Source organism: Bufo bufo, chromosome 2 (genome assembly GCF_905171765.1).
Source record: "Bufo bufo chromosome 2, aBufBuf1.1, whole genome shotgun sequence".
NCBI lineage: Eukaryota > Metazoa > Chordata > Amphibia > Anura > Bufonidae > Bufo > Bufo bufo.
This window is the reverse complement of record NC_053390.1, coordinates 687,821,717-687,841,183: the sequence shown is the minus strand read 5'-3', so window position 1 is coordinate 687,841,183 and position 19,467 is coordinate 687,821,717. Positions and strand designations below refer to the sequence as shown.

General features: G+C 45.8%; 1 protein-coding gene across 1 annotated transcript; it reads right to left on the bottom strand.

The window, feature by feature from the left end:
• Positions 1 to 497: 497 nt before the first annotated feature.
• Positions 498 to 19,019, bottom strand: SAP30 (Sin3A associated protein 30). Its single transcript, XM_040418671.1, has 4 exons — positions 18,691 to 19,019; positions 11,585 to 11,710; positions 6,099 to 6,197; positions 498 to 2,476 (listed from the first exon to the last, which is right to left on the bottom strand). Exons 1-4 carry the CDS (start codon positions 18,925 to 18,927, stop codon positions 2,354 to 2,356), a joined length of 585 nt encoding a protein of 194 aa, XP_040274605.1. The 5' UTR covers positions 18,928 to 19,019; the 3' UTR covers positions 498 to 2,353.
• Between the last annotated feature and the right edge of the window lie 448 nt (positions 19,020 to 19,467).

Sequence of the window (19,467 nt, the reverse complement as noted above, 5' to 3'; positions counted from 1 at the left end):
GAGCCAAAGTTATTGCTTCGCAAAGTCTCGCAAGACTTTGGGTAGTAACTTCATAAATGTATTTGTACTGTAAAAAAACCATTTCCCGAACTCTGTTTCAGTTCCAACTTCGGCTTTGGAGCAAATACATTCAAATAACCCTGTCAAAGTGGAGAGGGCATGACCGAGAGAGCAGAGCCTCTAGCCCCGTTGTCCCTAGACGATCATTCGCATATATTAAAAACATAATTTTTCTCAGCAATGTGGGCACATATGAACATGGGACCAATATCACTGGTAAAATGAAATAATATTGAATGAATTATATTTAATGAATAATATCCTTATATATTTTGTAGTGATACAAACAATGAAACCCATCATTGATTATATAAAACATTTTCAAAAATATCCACAAAAAAAAAAAAAAAAAAAAAAAAAAAAAAAGACATATATATTGGACATGTACAAATATGAAAATTCTCAGTATCAATAACAGCAAGGGAATGTTCATCGGGAGCACTTAATTTATATTTTTATTAAAGCCATCACAATATTATACATTCAGGGTGATCCAGAGACTTAAGTCACCAACATCAACCAGTACATGCCAACAACATTTATAGGACTAAAATCCCCAGAAAAGTGCAACTTCTAAAGGCTATATATAATAGGAGGGGTCTGTGCAACCTATAGCATTACCACATGCTATATGACAAACATAACTCTAAACTATTGAAAGCTCATTTAGTTGCGACTTGTTGAACACAGTTATTACACCAGTCTCTCCTCAGTAGCAAATACTTCAATGTCAATCTGCAGAAATAAATTAAGGTATAGAATTCAGAATTACAGAATCTTTTTAGGAATTTTTGCACCTTAAAGTGCAGCCACACTGGGTAATAAAGCAATAGCAGGCATTGTGGTGGCGCTTTATAAAATATATTAAAGGGATGCTATATAAAAATGAGTTAAAGGCTGGGTTGACATTTGCAGGCATGTTTGTATTCTTCTAATTTTGCTCAAAATGAGAAAGTAAGCAACTTTTCAAATGGTGTTAAAGGGGTATTCCAGTTAAAGAACGTTACCCCCTAACCACAGTGCAGAACTGCCACCTCTGACACTGTCCATTTCAGGGGGGCTCCATGGGGTATGAGGCACCAGTTCTCGTGGGGGTCCCAGCGGTAGGACCCCCACCAATCTGATAGTTGTCCCCTAACCTGTGGATAACCAGAATAACTCTTTAAGGCCCTATTAGGCCAAACGATTTTTGGGGCAATTATCATAAGCATGCTCGTCCCCAATAACTGGCCTGTATGATCACTTCCTTCTGGGATTCACGTCCCCACCGTTCCATTGGTTGATGGACTTATGTCTTTTTTCAACCGTATTAACCATGTAACTATGATCACGCTCGTTTCTTGGCTGATTAGCGTCTTTCATCGGAATGCACTGATCTGATGCAAATGAGTGCCAATGGATGTGTTTATCATCCATCAGCCCTTGTCCTGCCCAAGTAGTCTAATAGGGTCCTTAGTTAAAAACCTTCCATCTATTCAGAGCGATGTGTCTCCAGACTACAAAGTCTGTGTAGGCTATACCTGCAGTCATACTCCCTGCTATCTGTTAACCTATCCAACATATGGCGGATTGGGAACTTAAAGTGGCCTTGGAAAAAAATAAATAAAAGTGGCCCCATGTTCTTAAGCGGGACTAAATTGATAGAAGACTGGGCAACATAAGTAGACAAGGCCAACAGAAGTAGACAGGGCCTGCAATACCATTGTGCAGCACAAAGTACCGCACCAGCAGAACCAGATACTGCCGCCCTTAAATGTATCACTGTCCTGAGGATGGTAATACAGTTGAGTTTGCGGCCATTGACCTTCAGATCGTTATGTACCAGACCTGCGGCCATGAGGAGAGCTTGGGCATCGGCCCACCTGGAAATTTCCCTGTAGGGTCTATGGCCAATCCGCCCCTGTATGGCACAGAGAGGACAGATAGAAGTATGAATGCAGGATCAGACGACACAGGGTTTGGATTCTGTTACATGGAGACGTATAGGTCAGAATAGGAGCTGTTGACACAAACCTAAAAGACTTTTTGCAAAGCTGCTTCATTTTTCATTTTAGATGCAATTTTGAACAAAAAGAATTTGCAACCATGCCCTGCATTTCTTTAAGGAACAGAGCAAATAAAGTATTATAGATGCTGAGTTATTGCTGCGTCAAGTGACAATTTTGTCAGACTAGTCAATGCCATGCACAACGTAAATATCCCACTGAACTTTATTTACAAGTGTCCTTCTTTTCCGAGGCTTGCAGAGATCTCCAACTGCTGCCAATGTCCATAAAACACAAATGCGTTTTGCCTAATGGAGTCCTCCGTCAGACTTGTGATCCATTTTGTTTTTTTCATTCTTGACTGAGCAGATGAAATATGTAAGTGTGTCCTTCTCATTCACTGGAAGAGTTCTGAAATGACCACCAATGATCTAAAGAAGATAAAGTCATCAGTCATTTACATTACATTGCTGGAGGAATATGTCACAGCTAGATGCATTTAGCTAAAAAATATTATAATATGGTTATGTTGCCTAGTCTCGCATGCACAAAAATGAAAACTCACGTCTACGCACTGCAAATTCATGTATTTAATCATAAGCCGAAAACCTTATAATGGGAGACTTCATACAGTCAAGGCTTTGTTCACATCTCATCTGATCCTTCTGTAAGACGTCTATGATGGAAGTATTGCCACTGGTTAGCCATCTATGAGTGTGGCTGGTGCCGTGTCCTCACTTCCAAGATCGGAGATTCTGGCAGTTTAACCCTTTAAACACAGCAGTCAATTCTAACCGTTCCATTTGAGTGGTTAAAGAGAATGAGGGAACTCCCTCTCTCACCCTATTAGCACCCCTCTACTATGTGATCATGGGGTTTCGAGGGGCTGCCATGAAAGCCAAGGGACAAATAATAGCCCCTAGGCTGACTTGTATAGATGTCTATTAGGCCCTGCCTTTGGCCTGACCTAATAGTCATTATGACAACAAAGAAAAAACACGGCACTCATAGTATAGAAAGACTCAATAGTAGGTCATACAATATCAGTGCCCACCTTGGGTGGTTGTGCAAAGTAGACACAACACTATGAAGAGCATATAACCATAAGTGGCTGTTGCATATCAATGAATCTCGTGCCAGTGGAGATGGGAGTGGATACTGATCAGCTAATGGTACAAGTTGACTTGGTGAGTAGGATCACACTGCTAAGAAGGCAGGAGACTTGATGAAGTAGTATTACTTTATTGGGACAACGCGTTTCGGGGGCAGAACACTCCCTTTGTCAGGTCTAATACACAATAACACCATACAATCACTGCACCGCCTGACTACCTTCTGAGCAGAGTGATTCTACTCACGGGTCAACTTATTCCCCTTGCCAAGTCAATTTTACTGTAAATGACATAATATACTGCATTTCAAAAGTATTGAATTGCAGTGTACTGTATGGGTAACTAGCAGATCAAAAGTTCAACTACCTCAATTTTTTACTTATTAAAGTGTAAAATTAGTTTTGTTTTTTGTACTGTATAGGGGGCAGTGATACTGACTATTTTTGTAATATACCGTATTTTTCGCTTTATAAGACGCACCTAGGTTTTTGAGGAGGAAAATAAGAAAAAAAATATTTTGAACCAAAAGGTGTGCTTTTGGTGGATTTTGAACTAATGGTCTGGGGATGACACTGTTATGGGGCTCTGTGGATGACGCACTGTTATGGGGGATCTGTGGATGACGCACTGTTATGGGGGGGGGGGGGGAATCTGTGGATGATGCACTGTTATGGGGGGGGGAATCTGTGGATGATGCACTGTTATGGGGGATGTGTGCTGTGACACATAGGGCCATGAGGGGGGCCAGGATAAGATGCTATATGTGTGGATGACACACATATAGCATCTTATGCTGGTCCCCCTCATGGCCCTATGTTTCACAGCATTACAGTACTTTATTATTTGTATGTAAAATCTTTCTTTAATCCTGAATCAATCGCTCTCCTTTTGATATATCAGTGTGAGCTAGTTTATCGCCGGCCGCTATGCTGCACAGCGTGGCCAGCAATACATCAGTTACAGTGCGGGGAGGGAGGAGGGGCTGGAGGCAACTCACAGCGGGGCCCGGTGCAGTCACTGTATTACACCGGGCCCCTCGCACAGAAGTCTCTTTGTATGTAAAATCTTTCATTATTCCTGAATCGCTCTCCTATTGATAAACTAGCCTAATAGCCTGCATCAGTACTCACTATGAATGCAGCGTGCTGTCCGGCCGGTGTGTGACTGACGTCACTCAGTCAGTCACGCTCCTCCCACTTCATTAATGAAGCAGGAGCAGGATGAAGTAATGCGCCGAAGGGACCGCATGCTGCATTCATAGTGAGTACTGATGCAGGCGATTAGGCTAGTTTATCAATAGGAGAGCGATTGATTCAGGATTAAAGAGACTTTACATACAAAGAGATTTCTGTGCACGGGGCCCGGAATAATACAGTGACTGCACCGGGCCCAGCTGTGAGTTGCCTCCAGCCGTGCTCCCTCCCCGCACTGTAACTGATGTATCGCCGGCCACGCTGTGCAGCATAGCGGCCAGCGATATATCAGTGTCAGCCCTGTAAAAAAAAAAGTCAACCATCGTTTTAGAAGACTTATAAAGCGAAAAATACGGTACTTTAATTACTGAAATCATACATTTCTATAAATAAATTAGCTCTAAAGTGGCCTATTTTGAGCCTTAGCGGCGCTCCTCTGTCTTCTATTTACGTAACACAGTCAGTGTAAGGCTACTTTCACACTTGCGTTTTGGCTTTCCTTTTGGGAGATCCGTTCAGGGCTCTCACAAGCGGTCCAAAATGGATCAATTTTGCCTTAATGTATTCTGAATGGAAAAGGATCCGCTCAGAATGCATAAGATCAGTCTCCATTCCGCTTTGGAGGGGGACACCAAAACGCTGCTTGCAGCATTTTGGTGTCAGTCTGATGAAACGGAGCCAAACGGATAGGTCCTGGCACACAATGTAAGTCAATGGGGACGGATCAGCCTTCTCTGACACAATAGAAAATGGATATGTCCCCCATTGACTTTCAATGGTGTTCAAGCCGGATCTGTCATGGCTATAGAAGACATAATACAACCGAATCCGTTCATGATGGATGCATGCGGTTGTATTATACGGTAGTAACGGAAGCATTTTTGCAGATCCATGATGGATCCGCAAAAAACGCTAGTCTCCACTGTAATGTAACAGAAGACAGGGGAGCGTTGCTATGGCTCAAAAAGGGTCCACTTTAGATCTATTTTTCTAATAGAAATGTACGATTTCAGTAATTAAAGTATATTACAAAAATAGTCAGTATCACTGCCCGATACATTACAAAACTAAAAAAAAAAATTACAATGACACTTTAAAAGCAATTTATGTGTAAAAAAAAATTACGTTTTTATCCTGTACTGTGATCATCATAAAAAATGCCAGAATTGCATTTTTTTTGTTCATTCCACCTTCCAGAAAACGTAATAAAAAGTGATCAAAATGTCGTATGTGTCCCAAATTGGCAACGATGAATGAAAACTAGAATTCATCTCGCCCTCACACAGCTAAGTGAATAGAAAAATAACAATATTACGGTTTGAATGAGGTAACAAAAAAAACAAAACTTAAAAATAACGTTTTTATTGTGCAAAAAAAAACACAGATATAAATATGGTACGGGCCCCATAATAAAGTCATCATGTAAATAATTGTAAATGCCATTAAATGAAAACCCAAAACAGCGGTGAAACTGTTGTATCTCTTCATGTCACCAGAATATTTTTTTTATAAAAGTTATACAATACATTAGATGCATCACAAAATCTTATCTTTTAAAGAAAATACACCTTGTCCTGCAAAAAACCATGTCCTCATATGGCTATAATCGACAGAAAGATAATGTTATGGCTTCTGAAATGTGGAGATGAACAGGCAGCATTGTCAGGGAGTTAAAAGTGCTCAAAATAGTTTAAATTAATCTTAATAAAAAAAATATAAAAAATTACGGTATCCACAATGCTACTTACTTCAACAAGCTGTGCTTTATTCAAACCAGGCCTTGCTTGAAGTTTGAAATGTCTCTTATATCTTCTCAACGTGTTTACTTGCAACTGGAATAGGTCCACCTAGGAAAGAGGAAAAAAAATATCAGAAAAACATTAGGAAAATGAAGGTTATTGCAAGGACTGTTTTTATCACTTACAATGTTATCTTGAAAGTTAAGGCTGGAAGTGGCCTTCAAAACAGCGCACAGGAAATTTGCTTCCTTTACCCTAGACACTTGTACAAAAACATTTTATTTTTTTTCTTAATATGTATCTGAGCTTTAGATAAAAAAGAAAATCAGCTCAGACCTTGGAATGACGTTTTTTCAGGTCTCTGTTAAAGGGGTTTTCGGAGACTTTTCTACTGATGATCTATCCTCTGGATAGGTCTTTAGTATCTGATCGGTGGGGATTCCGAGACCCAGGACCCCCGCCGATCAGCTGTTTGAGAAGGCACCGGCCCTCACAGTAGCCCCCCTGCCTTCTCTCAGCTCACCAAGCACAGTGCCGTCCATTAGATAGAGGCTGCGCCCAGGATAGGAGTCCGATGAACCTCGCGTCATATGGCCTAGGCAAAGCTGTGAAAAAGCGCAATTGTAAGCGCCTATGCCTCCTCAAACATCTAATCAGTCGGGTCCCCACCAATCAGATACTGATGACCTATCCTATCCGAATGTGCATGTATAAGGGGGAGTTGAGAAACATAACTTCCGATTGAACAATCTTCAGCTTTCGAATGTGTACGGCCAGCGTTAGATAAAACTTGTATCCCTTTCAACATAAATGTCCTGGGTACATTTCAACATAAATCTAGCCACATACACACAGACCTTTTCTGTGATTGGGAAATCTCCATTACCTCAACATTCATTTCCAGACACATACAGGTGAAACTCAAAAAAATATCGTGCAAAAGTCCATTTATTTCAGTAATGCAAATGAAAAAAGGAATTGCATTAACCTCCCTGACAGTATTCCCGAGCGTGACTCTGGGTTAACTTTCGCTGCCAGGAGTGGTAACCCCGAGTCACGCTCGGGGTAACATTGCAGAGTCCCTTCACCTTCTGCCGGCGATCGCCTCCGCTGAGAGCGCTGGTGTTCTGCCAGATCTCTATACCTTGCGAAAAGTCTATACCAGAAGTGACGCGGCCGCACAGGAATCAGCTGGAGGAGGGTGTGCGCTGCGCAAGCGCACATCCACTGGCTTAGGAAAGAATCGTTGCAGCGCCGAGATAGAAGTACTTCGTGCACCGCGCGTGCGCACTTAGGGGTATAGAGATTTTGCATCAGATCTCCCTACCCCTGAGTGCGCAAGCGCGCACAAATCATCAGTTGCAGTTCATCTTGATTTGATGTGATGATTTGTGCACGTGTGCGCACTCAGGGGTAGGGAGATCTGATGCAACATTATGAAATGCAAAATCTCTATACCCCTAAGTGTGCACGAAGTACTTCTATCGCGGCGCTGCAACAATTCTTTCCTAAGCCAGTGGATGTGCGCTTGCGCAGCGCACCCCCTCCTCCAGCTGATTCCTGTGCGGCCGCGTCACTTCCGGTATAGACTTTTCGCAAGGTATAGAGATCTGGCAAAACACCGGCCGGCATTTGACTTCCTGGTTCCATTCCCTGCGAGCAGCAGCTGCGCATGGGACCGGAACTAGGCAGGAAATTAAAATAAAAATAAACATAAAAAGTGACAAACACACATAAAAGAGGTTATACATTGTAATCTGAGAGGATTACACTGTATAACCTCAGATCTGACATTTTACTGTCATTTGTGCCCATAAAATATTTATGCAAAATATTGTACCACTTTTGGTATAAAATTCCTGACATAATCATACCGCCAGGGAGGTTAATGCAACTTAAAATTAGACTTTTGTGAAAAGGTTCAATATTCTAGGGTCAAAGTGTCACACTGTAGTCAGCTAATTAATCCGTACCCCCTGAGCTAAGGGTACCTGAGATTGTGACTTTGGGGTTTCATAAGCTGTAAGCCATAATCATCCAAATTATAACAAATAAAGGCTTGAAATATCTCGCTTTGCATGTAATGAGTCTATCTCATATGTTAGTTTCACCTTTTAAGTTGCATTACTGAAATAAATTAACTTTGCACAATATTTATAGAGTTTCACCTGTAGAAAAATAATTTATCAAGACCTGCACTTTACCCATTTTTATTCAAAAAGTCACATAATAGGGTTCTGCAATGATCTGAGGCGTATTTCGACAAACATTTTGTGACATTTCGCATTTTTACATCACTCACTCAAGTTTTTAAAAGTGGGTGGTAGAGTTGCAATGGCTGCAAGCCTCTCTAGCATCGCGGGTGACGCTAGGTGGCTCATCCCTGTCACGGCCTGCTATTGAACCCCCCCACACACACACCTGTTGCCGGATGTTCTGATCTGCGCGACAAGGAGATGCAGCGGCGGCCGTGTGGCGGCCCAGGTATTGGGGGGGCTCATTCTAGAGGTTGGATAACCCCTTTAAAGAGGACCTGTCACCTCCCTGACATGTCTGTTTTAGTAACTACTTGCATTCCCCATTTAATAACAATTCTGGGGCATCTTTGTTATGACTCCATATTGTGCTATTCCTTGACTATTCCTACTAGAATTTAAAGAGGTATTCCCACTGGGGACATTGATGGCATAGGGCTAGGATATACCATCAATGTCAGATAAGTGCAGGTCCAACCCCTGGGGACTGCTACAGATAAGCAGCTTCGACCCATGCGCAGATACCCTCTATTCATTGCCATTAGAGTTCCAAAAATAGCCAAGCGCGGGCTCTGCCATTTCAGGAAGTCCCATTGCGGTGAATGAAGCGCTGGCTGCGCTTGCACGGCTTGTTCTCCATTCACTGCTATGGTAATTCCCAGAATAGCCAAGCATGCTCACTCAGCTATTTTTGGAAGCCCCATAGCATTAAAAGAAAAGCAGGCTGCCCATGCATGGTGTGCTCTCCTACCGATATGCAGTCAGCGTCCCTGATGGGAATACTCCTTTAATGAATGAATTTCTGGCAATCTTCAATAAAGGTCACACTGGGTGTTACCATTTGGTTGTGTGTCCCTGCAGAGTCTGCTACTGGCAGCACTGATTGGATAGTACCAGACTATGCAGGGACATATTCCCAACTGGCAACACCCAGATGAACCCTTATTGCAGACTGCTGGAAATTCAGTCATAAACTTCTAGTAAGAAAAGGGGTACTTTCACATTAGCGGCAAGGGCCTCCGGCAGGCTGTTCCGGCGGGTGAACAGCCTGTCGGATCCGTCCTGCTGCTAGTTCACGTGTGCCCCCGGACTGCCGCTCCGTCCCTATTGACTATAATTGAGATGGGGGTGGAGTTCAGGTGGAGGCACGGCGAGAGGCAACCAAACTAAAAGTACTGCATGTAGTACTTTTAGTCCGGCTGGCACTCGCCATGAGCTGCCGTGCCGCCGGAATTCTGCCCCGGCCCCCATCATAGTCAATGGGGACGGAGCGACAGTCCGGGGGCACACGTGAACTAGCGGAAGGACGGATCCGAGTCCCCTGCCGCTAGTGTGAAACTAGCTTAACGGAGAAATGGCACATCACAGACTGATAAGAATAGATGCTACAGAACCGTTTTTGCTTGGGGAATGCAAGTACAAAACAGACAGGTCCTCCTTAACCCCTTAGTGGCCTTTTTATGGCAGTCACTAAGGTGCCTAAAGCTGGGCTGCTGCTTTTTCATGGTGGACCAGTCTAAGCCTGTGCAGCGGAGAGCGGGGGCTCAGCTCTCAAGAGAGACGCGCTCCTGCTCTAACCCCCTGGAACGACAGGAGTGCCAATCCGGGCTGTTTAACCCCTTATATGCCGCAGGCAACGGCGCCCGCCGCATATAAGAGAGGGGACTGACTCCCTCTGAATCCCATTGGCAGTCGCAAGTGAGATTGCAGGCTGCCGATGCCAGTGAAGGCAGGTCAGGGCCTAGGGTAGACCTCAAGCCTGCCTCCAGTGTTTCCAAGCAGGCTACGCCATGTCAGTATAGCACTGACATTAAAATGCACTGCACTACAGTAATGGTGTAATGTATTTTACAAGCGATAAAAATAAAAATCACCTATTATAGTCCCCTTGTGGGACTATTAAATGGTAAAAAAAAAAAAAAAGAAGAAATTAAAAATTTCCAATAAAAAAACCCAGAACAAAATGCTTTTTTCCCCCATCTGTAACGACCCGCACTACACAAATATCATGTAAATGATCCCGTAAAAAAAAAAGAAAAAAAAAAAAGGATGTGTTATATATTGCAAAACGATAACAATAAAATCTACAAGTTGCAAAAAAATCAAGCCCTCAGATCAATAGAAAGAAAAGTAAAAAAGTTCTAGATCTTGGGATGAGACGATGCAAAAAAACATTTTTTATTTTTTGCAAAAGTAAAAAAAACTATATGTATTTGGGATTGCTATAATCGCACTGACCGAGAGAATAAAGCTATCATGTTCATTTTTTTATGCTGAAAAAATGAACGCTGTAAAATTTATAACGTCAAAACTCTGTAACGTCAAAAGTGCAGTATAGTTTTTTTTTTTTTTCCAGCCCCCTCCCAGAAGGAGTTAATAAAAGTTAATCAGTAAGTTATGTGTACCCTAAAATGGCACCCTTAAAAACTACAACTTGTCCCATAGGCCCCCATACGGCTACATACAAGCCTCCATACCGAAAAAAAATTAATAGTTATAGCTCTTGGAAGGCAATGACAAAAAAAAAAAAAAATTATATATATATATATATATATATATTATATATATAATAATAATAATAATAATAATTGCTGTGTCAGCAAGGCCCAAAACAGACTGGTCACTAAGGGATTAGAGATGCACCAAACGTTTGATAAATTTTGGTGCAAATTACAGCACCGCAGACAACTGCAAAACCGGCTTTGAAAATCCCCCTCGAGGTATGACATTGTAGAGACAAAGGAGAGGTCACATTGGACGACTGCCATCAAATGTTGCGATTCCCACTGTTCCCAATACACTGATAAAAGAAGGAGCAGATTTCCAGTAATCAGGCGGTTGTGTTCCATAAAGCTCATTTGGCTTGCGTTCTCGGTAGGCCTGCAGCCGGCTGATGGCTGTGTGCTAACAATGGATGTCGTCTTCTCTGGACTTCTCTTTGTACAAGCAGTGCCTCAGAAGTCACACTATCAAATACTGTCTTCATAAGCCTCTCCTTACAAGACAGACATTTTCATCTCAGTCCCAGAGTCTTAAAGTAAAGACAGACAAAGCCCATTCTTCACAGTCGAAGAAATTAAGGCCATGGGGCAGCGTCATTAAATCTTGCTCTACACACTGCAGAGAAAAGAGACAGCACACTTTCATCTTCTCTTCTTAGGAACAATGGACAGACTGGCAGCTAATAAAGAGGAGCAGCGCCTGGTACCTTAATAAAAACACATTTAACAGAACGTATACCTCTGGGGTATCGGCGTCGTGAACCGGGGAGTCCGCATCGTCATCATCACTACCCTTTCTTTTCCGTCTGTTTCTCACACTCTGGATTAAGTTCTTGTGGAAGTCACAAATATAAAGGTGTCTTGCCTAAGTAAAGGAAGAGAAAATGTATGAGAGAGATGCAACAAAATGAAAAAACAACTTTCAGTAAAAAGCATCATAAAGGTTTAGATTTTTTTTTTTACTAGGCAGGGTTCATATTAAGCTTTTAATAGGATAAAGTTCCTCTGTGAGGAGTATAATCCTCCTGCCCTCACTGGAAGCCGTTAAAGTAAAACCTGCCACTAACTCATGTTACACCCACAAACTTAAAACATATTTTATTGGGATTTTATGTGATCGACCAACACAAAGTAGCAAGTGTGTGTGAAGTGACAAGAAAATGATACAGGACGAAAATCCATTTAGCAGTTCCAGGGAAAACAAAGAGTTTTCTTCTATGTGTAAATTAGGGCTTCAGTACACCGAGGGGTAGACCCTAACAAAACGGACAAGAATGTTCTAGATTTTGCGGAATGGCCACATGGATGTGGGCAGCACACTGGTGAAATCTGTGTGCTGTCTGCAGTTCTTGCAGAACCATACAAATCAATGGGTCCGTGTGCGATCCGCAAAACTGTAGTCAACAGCACAAGGCTTTAAAGGGGTTGTGCACTAATTTCTGACCTCTCAGACTAGCAGGACCTACATGGGTGAGCATAGTTACCCAATACCCAACAAAACTAACAGAGCGAAGTAATATACACTTAACAGTTGTATCTTATTGCTTACTATCATATGTCTTATGACTTTAAAAAACAATAAAAATTGTTAATAAAAAAAAAAAAAAAAACACACTAACAGAGCGCCCGGAAGCTTCCTAGTGCAGAACTGTTAGGCTACAGTCACACGACCGTATGTGTTTTGCGGTCCGCAAATTGCCCTAGGATAGAAATGCCTATTCTTGTCCGCGATTGCGGACAAGGATAGGACATGCTCTATCTTTTTTGCGGGGCCGCGGAACGGATCTACGGATGCGGACAGCACATTGTGTGCTGTCCGCATTTTTTGCGGCCCCATTGAAATTGTTGCATTTATCAGTTTTAAGCCGCCACTTTCCCTAGATGGGGCATGGCCAGCTGCCCCGACAAATTTATTTTCATTTAGGACAGAAATTTACAGCAGCTCTGAACTGTCGTAAATTTTCTGTTTAGGTGCACGGACTGCGGGCAGATGCACCTAATTTATAAGGCCTGCGCCTCATCATGAATATTGTGCATGAGGGGATAGAGACTGGCGCAGAAAACGTACCCAGTTTCCGCTGCTTGTCTCAAGTCCTTCCATGTAAACTTCTGGTTTCACCCCACTGCAACCAGTCACTGGCCGCAGCAGTGATCTGCTTGCTTCCTGTGTGTCACGTGATGATTTGACGTGCAAGGGGAGCACCGGCATCAAACACGAAGTTTACATGAAAGAACCGGAGATAAAAACAGCAGAGACTGTTGAGCAAAGAGCCGGGACAGAGTCCCGGATATCAGGCAAGTATGATCTCCAACCAGGGTCCCGCCAGTCTGAGAGGTCTGGAAATGTGTGCACAACCCCTTTAATGCATATGCTAGGATGTATACGTTAAAAAGATGCCTATGATGGACACCTTGAAGTGGCATCTGCTACGCATAGGGTCCTATTGTAAAGAACTAATATACCGTCTTTTTTGCGCTATAAGACACACTTTTTTCCTTTCAAAGTGGGGGGGAAAGGTTGGTGCGTCTTATGGAGTGACTACTAATGAGAGTTTCCCTTAGGCCCCTTTTACACGAACGTGTGCGCTGCGTGGCCGTATTGCGGACCGCAATACACGGGCGCCGTTCCGTTGGCATTCCGCATTACGGATGCGCACCCATTCACTTAAATAGGTCCGCAAATCCGGAGATGCGGAATGGTGGGGAACGGAACCCTACGGAAGCACGACGGAGTGCTTCTGTGGGGTTTCGTCCCGTACTTTCGTTCCGCAAAAAGATAGAACATGTCCTATCTTTTTGCGGAAGGGGCGGATCGCGGACACATTAAAGTGAATGGGTCCGCGATCCGCTGCCCCACGGTTGGTGTTCGTGCACGGCCACGTTTGTGTGCAAGAGGCCTTATAGAAGCACTCTTTAGTACAGGAGGACCAGAAAGCGGTGAATACATCACTCCCCGAGCTCTGTATTCACCGCTTCCTGGTCTCCTGCAGGGCTCCGCACGCTGTGCTGTGACCTGTGCAGAGCGTAAGGACTTCGGCGCGCTCTGTGACCTCATGCTGTGCGATGCCGGGTCACAGCACAGTGCGGAGAGAAGACCAGGAAGAGTGTTGGATCTTGGGAGCGGCGGCTTCTATTGCAGGAAAGGTAAGTTGATTCTTTTTTTTGGTCTGCTCTGAGCATAGGGGTCTGAACTGAGGTCATATACATTGGGGTCTCATCTGGGTTCTGAAACAATATGATCTGAGGTCTAATTGGGAGTCTTATTAAAATTGGGGCTCTGATCTGAGGTCTAATAAAAAAAATGGCAAAAAATCTTATTTTCTTCCTTTAAAACCTCGTTGAGTTTCTGATGGGCAGGTGTTGGAGATCTGCATGAACTCTGCATCCAAACCTCATCATGAAGATTTTGTGCAGAAATGAGCCTTAGGCCCCTTTCACACGAGCGAGTTTTCCGCGCGGGTGCAATGAGTGACGTGAACGCATAGCACCCGCACTGAATCCTGACCCATTCATTTCAATGGGTCTGTGTACATGAGCGTTGTTTTTCACGCATCAGTTCTGCGTTGCATGAAAATCGCAGCATGTTCTACATTCTGTGTTTTTCACGCAGCCCTGGCCCAATAGAAGTGAATGGGGCTGCGTGAAAAACGCATTGCATCCGCAAGCAAGTGCGGGTGCGATGCGTTTTTCACAGATGGTTGCCAAGAGATGTTCACGCGCGTGAAAAACGCATTGCACCCGCGCGAAAAAAAAAACTAAACTCAATCGCAGACAAAACTGACTGAACTTGCTTGCAAAATAGTGCGAGTTTCACTGAACGCACCCTGAACGCATCCGGACCTAATCCGTCTCGCCCGTGTGAAAGGGGCCTTAGAGTTTCTGCATGAAATCTACAACATAAATTGACAAACTGTGGATTTAAAAATCTGCACTGTGCAAGTCAGTTCACAGATAGGGTGACAATGTCACTGACTTTATTGCCACCGCATCATGCTGCAGATTTGACGGTTAAAACTCTGCGTGGCAAATCTGTACGCAAGAGAAAAGTGAAAACTGTGCGTGACATGCTTTTAGCCTTATTTACAGACTGGCCGGATGCAGGACACCTAATGGACAGACTAACCGATTCAATTACTTTTCTACAGACTGAGATTACCATAGCGCTCCGCGCTGCTATCAGGGACGTACAAGACGTAGCGTGCCTGCTGGCTGGAGAAGAGACCAGAGAGACCGGGTGCCGCCAGAAGCAGAACTTCAAGAGCCCATTTAGGTCTACCTATGTATCACAAAAGATCTAACAGGTACCGGAGGAGACCTCCACTAAATGCTCTGGAGACCCTATAAACAGGCTGTTGGCAGTGTCCATGACAACTGACAGGCCTGCCCACAAAACGTCTACTTCAAGTGTTAAAGGGGTTGTCTTGTCAGAGTCAACCTTGCCTCTAAAGTGGTGTGGCCTGTGGATGGTCAGCAGATGAATGGCCGCCATACAAGGTCAGCTCTAATCCCACAGATCAGGAGCGGCTTGTTCAGGGTGACCTCAAGGGTGGGGACCCCCTATCAAATACGTATGCTTTCACAAATAGGTTTTTTGCTGGTGCTTTTCTGCACTTTTGTGTTTTAGTGGTGTTTTTGGCGTCCCCCCCCCCAATAGAAATGCCAGCTCCAGATGTGAGGTGATTTTTGTTCATGAGGAGGTTTTTTTTTGTCTGTTGCCTTTTCAAAAACGCCACATACTGTTTAACTCTTGGCATTTTATCAGTACTTAAAGGGTTATACCCATCTCCCACGTTGGGGGCATTTCGCTAGGATCTGCCCTCTATTCACCTCTATGAGGGTTATGAAAACAGCCGAGTGATTAGTCCATAGAAGTGAATAGAGAGGAAATCACACAAGGATTCACTTTGGAGATAGGAGTGGGTCGCAGAGGTGGCACCTATCTAACATCAGTGATACGCCACCAAGGTCTGAGATGGAAATAACCCTTTAAAATTATGACCAGGGAGATATCAAGACCATAGAAATGCCAGGAGTGATAAATGATCCAAGTAGTTTGCCAAAATAAAAATGCCACAAGCACATGGCAAAGACCACAGGTATCCAAAGAATTCATGTAAGGACCCCAATAGGGTATATGAACAGGCACCATCTTCATGATACAACCCCTTACTGGCCAGAGACAAAGCAAAAAAGTGTACGCCCGACATCAGCAGAAAAACTGTCAAAGGAGGCGACATTAGAGCGTCCATAACTCCATACCATGGAGAACTTCACACGACAGGCCCCTCATACTATGCCCAGTACTGCACCCCCTGAACTAACATTTAGGGCTACTTATGTTGGCACTTTTTATTTATTTTTTGCAAGACCCCTGATAACTCGGTTTTGAAGCAGAGCCCAGGTTTCACACGTGGCAGATCTGTTATAGAAATTTCCATGAAAAATTTCCTATTATCTGAAGGCAACGGGCAGAAGCCCTTCCACAGACTGCAGGACGGTACCACTCAGGTGCAGGGAGTCACGTGCGCACATAATAGGGCGGCAGCTTCATGTCATCAATCTATGGCAGACGGCGGAGACAAAGCACGTCCCAGCTCCCACACCGGACTACAAGTCCCAGAATGCTGAGCGGCGGGAGACATGCGGGCTCCAGCAGTCAGCGGAGACGTGACATGTCCCCCGTCCGCTGTCACTGACACCGGGGGCAGTGATCCTGCCGCACACACTACAGCCCCCAGTGTCACAGCTCAGCACAGTGCCCTCCAGTCACCGGAGGTAAAGCAACGTCCAGCATGCCGCCTGCCCACTGCTCCATCCAGCATGCCGCCTGCCCACTGCTCCATCCAGCATGCCGCCTGCCCACTGCTCCATCCAGCATGCCGCCTGCCCACTGCTCCATCCAGCATGCCGCCTGCCCACTGCTCCATCCAGCATGCCGCCTGCCCACTGCTCCATCCAGCATGCCGCCTGCCCACTGCTCCATCCAGCATGCCGCCTGCCCACACTCCTGCACCCACAGCAGTCACATGAGGTTCCCAGTGAGGAAGCAGCTGTAACTGTACAATGTCTGGAGGAAGCCTGACCTGTGAACATACAGCACATGAGGCTACATGTATTGTGTGTCACCAAGTGTTTATATGTATATTTATATAGTGTGCGTTTCCATAAGTGTATGCGTGTAAGTGCCCCCCCCCCCCCGTGTGTGTACATGCAGTGGCCCCCCATGTGTATACATGCAGTGGCCCCCCATGTGTGTATACAGGTAGTGCCCCCCATGAGTGTATACCTGCAGTGTCGTCGTCCCCCATGTGTATATACAGGTAGTGGCCCCCCCATGTGTGTATAAAGGTAGTGTCCCCCCATGAGTGTATACAGGCAGTGCCCCCCATGAATGTATACCTGCAGTGTTCCCCCCCCCATGTGTATATACAGGTAGTGGCCCCCCCATGTGTGTATACAGGTAGTGGCCCCCCCATGTGTGTATAAAGGCAGTGTCCCCCCCATGAGTGTATACAGGCAGTGCCCCCCATGAGTGTATACAGGCAGTGCCCCCCATGAGTGTATACAGGCAGTGCCCCCCATGAGTGTATACAGGCAGTGCCCCCCATGAGTGTATACAGGCAGTGCCCCCCATGAGTGTATACAGGCAGTGCCCCCCATGAGTGTATACAGGCAGTGCCCCCCATGAGTGTATACAGGCAGTGCCCCCCATGAGTGTATACAGGCAGTGCCCCCATAACTGTGTATACAGGCAGTGCCCCCATAACTGTGTATACAGGCAGTGCCCCCCATGAGTGTATACAGGCAGTGCCCCCCATGAGTGTATACAGGCAGTGCCCCCCATGAGTGTATACAGGCAGTGCCCCCCATGAGTGTATACAGGCAGTGCCCCCCATGAGTGTATACAGGCAGTGCCCCCCATGAGTGTATACAGGCAGTGCCCCCCATGAGTATATACAGGCAGTGCCCCCCATGAGTGTATACAGGCAGTGCCCCCCATGAGTGTATACAGGCAGTGCCCCCCATGAGTGTATACAGGCAGTGCCCCCCATGAGTGTATACAGGCAGTGCCCCCATAACTGTGTATACAGGCAGTGCCCCCCATGAGTGTATACAGGCAGTGCCCCCCATGAGTGTATACAGGCAGTGCCCCCCATGTGTGTATACAGGCAGTGCCCCCCATGTGTGTATACAGGCAGTGCCCCCCATGTGTGTATACAGGCAGTGCCCCCCATGTGTGTATACAGGCAGTGCCCCCCATGTGTGTATACAGGCAGTGCCCCCCATGTGTGTATACAGGCAGTGCCCCCCATGTGTGTATACAGGCAGTGCCCCCCATGTGTGTATACAGGCAGTGCCCCCCATGTGTGTATACAGGCAGTGCCCCCCATGTGTGTATACAGGCAGTGCCCCCCATGTGTATATACAGGTAGTGCCCCCCATGTGTGTATACAGGTAGTGCCCCCCATGTGTATATACAGGCAGTGCCCCCCATGTGTATATACAGGTAGTGCCCCCCATGTGTGTATACAGGTAGTGCCCCCCATGTGTATATACAGGTAGTGCCCCCCATGTGTGTATACAGGCAGTGCCCCCCATGAGTGTATACAGGCAGTGTGCCTCCATGTGCGGTGTGAGCACTCCCATCATACATGCAGTGCGGATGTTGTTTGTTGTTGTTCCTCCCCTCTCCCGGCCTTATGTCTCGGCTGTAGCCAGGGAAATGGAAGCGGCACTAATCCCAAACTCCCCGGCAGCACCGCTCTGCCACACAGCGCCAGCCTGGGCACCGGGCACACAATGGGCAGCAGCCATGCCGGGCACACGTCCAGCAGCAGCGCTTACTGTTTTGTCCAGGTCGATCTTGACTTTCTTCTGGGAAATGCTCTTCTGGATCCTCTTGCTGAAGCTGGCATTGCCCGCAGGCCGGGTGCACCTCTCGCCTTCCTCCCGCAGACAGCACAGCTGCCCGTTCAGGGGACCCAGAGCCACGGACGGGACCGGGGGGGCAGCTGCGGCCGTAGGGGAGGTCACCTCCCCCCCGCTGTCCCGGGTTAAGTCCTCGGAGGGGAAGCCGTTCATGGCGGCTCTGCGGCACCGCACACTATGTGCCCGGCATGTGTTTATAGTGTCTGGGCTTCAGTGCATTACATTCACAGCAAGGGTACGCAGGCCCCGCCCTCTCTCCCCACAAGCCCCTCCCACCGTCACTCCCCTTACAAACTGCAACAACACAGCACTCTGAATAACAAACTTGTGCCAGGCTGACAGCTCACTGCGGGCACAGGCTGGGCTCTGCCACACGGGTGGCACCTACATGAAGAGTGGCACACCACTGGGGTGGTCGGCTTTTGTCCTCCTTGGAAAATATACGAAGGGTTTTTTTCCGCATAAAATGTGATATGTGTGAATAGACCCGAAGATTCTTTCTGCTGTCTGCGGATGTTGAGGGAGATGAGGGCATCAGAGCATGACTTCTCACCAGTAACATGGAGTCTGATCAGTGTGGGTGCTCAGAAAGCACAGCGCCCCCTACAGCCCCTCTTCTGGCCAGGTCGTGAAGTGTTCTTCCACAACAACTGGATGAAAGAGGTGGGGGGGGGGGAGGCTGAAGGGGATGTC